At 61.1% G+C, this 1,923-nt stretch overlaps 1 protein-coding gene across 1 annotated transcript in view; it reads right to left on the reverse strand.

Moving 5' to 3' along the window:
- MYD88 (MYD88 innate immune signal transduction adaptor) overlaps nt 1-1,923 on the reverse strand; it is a 3,398-nt gene that overhangs the window by 1,263 nt on the left and 212 nt on the right. Inside the window, exons 2-4 of the mRNA XM_029938791.1 lie at nt 1,602-1,916; nt 649-783; nt 4-258 (exon numbers count right to left, since the gene is read on the reverse strand). Of these exons, the coding sequence (XP_029794651.1) occupies nt 4-258; nt 649-783; nt 1,602-1,916 (705 nt within the window). The remainder of the gene's footprint in view (nt 1-3; nt 259-648; nt 784-1,601; nt 1,917-1,923) is intronic.

Below are 1,923 nucleotides of genomic sequence, written 5' to 3' on the forward strand. Positions count from 1 at the left end.
GGCGTCCACTGTGGTCAGACTGGGAGGATCTCGGCATCTGTGCGCCCACCCACTGGACCCCTGGCCACGTCGCCCACCTCTTCTCGATGAGCTCACTGGCGATGGACCAAACACAGGTGCCAGGGAGGACATCGCGATCAGACACGCACAGCTTCAGCCGGTAGTCTGTCTGTTCCAGCTGCCGGATCATTTCCTGAACGAACTGGATATCGCTGGGGCAGTAGCAGATGAAGGCATCGAAGCGCTCAGGCATTTGCCCTGGGTGCAGAGCACAAGGGTGACGTTAGAGCTCTACCATCAGCCAAGGAGACTCTGGTCCTGAACCCTACACCAATCCCAAAAAGGGCGAAGAGAAAGTGCCCTTCCCAGGGGAGGAGAGGTGAGTGCCCCCCCCCCCCACCTTCCCGCCTTGGGCCAAGCCCTGGCTTGACCATAAGAGAGATACATCATTTCATAAGAGTCTCACACCAACTCAGAGGTGGGATTACTATTCCCATTTCCTAGGTGAGGAAAGCGAGAAATCAGAGAGATTAAGTGACTTGCCCAAGGAGGCCACAGCCCACCTGCTTTCAAAATCTATGATCTTAACACTGTATCCTATGGTCCACTGGTCACGCCTGGCCGGGCAGAGCAATACTGGATCCTTACCCAAGGGGTCATCAAGTGTGGTGATGCCCGCCAGCTCTGATGTCCGCGGGTCACTGCTGTCGACGGCGGCCACCTGCAAGGGCTTCTCAGACTCCTCCTGCTGCTGTTTCAGAATATACTTTTGGCAGTCCTCCTCTGTGGGGAAGAGACAGGGTGTGGCAGGCTCCCAGGATTGTCCCACGCCTCTCTCCACAGTCAGGACACAGCCCTGCTTCCTTAGCTTTCCTGGCACTCTGGTGCCTCCCACGGTTCTACACCTCTGAGGAACTGAGCTCCCGTCTGGCTCTGAGCATCCCAAAGGGATTGGGTTCTGATCATCTGGGAAGTCATCACGGTCAGGCCTGCGTCCTTCTGTCCCTTTGTCCTGGCCCTCCTTCCTAGGACTCCTGAGAACCCACGGTCTGTTTCTTGTTCTAGGACTCACGGCTGATGTGAGCAAGTGACTGGACACGCAAGAAGGCTCAGGAGATCCAGTGGTGGATATTTAAGTGAGGCCCCGACAGGCAAGATGCTCCCGTCTGTATTGTGCGTCAGCTAGTGGCCGGAAGGGATGCATTTCCCTGGGACCTGAGGTTTCCATGACGGTCAGCTTTCAGTCCCTCACCGGCCCTGTGGCTCTACCTGAAGTCCTGACTCCCCCCGCCCCCTCCAGAGGACCCCCGATTCTGACTCCTGGCTCTACAGGAAAACCTTTGCCTAAAATGTTTTCTCTCTGCTGTCTGCCTCTCCCAGCCTTCACCTCCCTTCTCCAGTTCCTGTCATCCCAGGACTGAAGGAGGGAACCCGTCGCACTCGGCGGTACCCCCTCTGCAGGCTGCCTCCACCCCCTCCCCTGCCCCCAGGACGAAAAACAGGGCCTCTCCAGGGAGAATGGATGTGGAGGCAGGTGACCGTCGGCTCCCCCCCCCCACGCCCACCCCCCTAGGGGTGAGACGGGGTGCGCCCGTCCTCACCGATGCTGGGCCCCAGTTCCACCAGCACGTCGTCGCGGCCCAGCTTGGCGAGCAGCTCCAGCAGACGGCCCACCGAGGCCCCCGGGCGCCCCTGCCAGTCGTCCAGGAGCTTGCCCGTGGGGTCGGCGTGCGCCTCCAGCTGCCGGATCTCCAAGTACTCGAAGCCCATCTCCTCCGCCAGCGCCGTCCAGTCGGCCGCCACCTGCGTCCGCACGTTCAGGAACAGCGACAGGCGGCGCCGCACCCGCACGTTGAGCGCGGCCAGAGGCAGGGAGGACGCGGACGGCACGGGGGACGCGGAGCCCGCGCGGGCGCCTCCGGC

Source organism: Suricata suricatta, chromosome 5 (genome assembly GCF_006229205.1).
Source record: "Suricata suricatta isolate VVHF042 chromosome 5, meerkat_22Aug2017_6uvM2_HiC, whole genome shotgun sequence".
NCBI lineage: Eukaryota > Metazoa > Chordata > Mammalia > Carnivora > Herpestidae > Suricata > Suricata suricatta.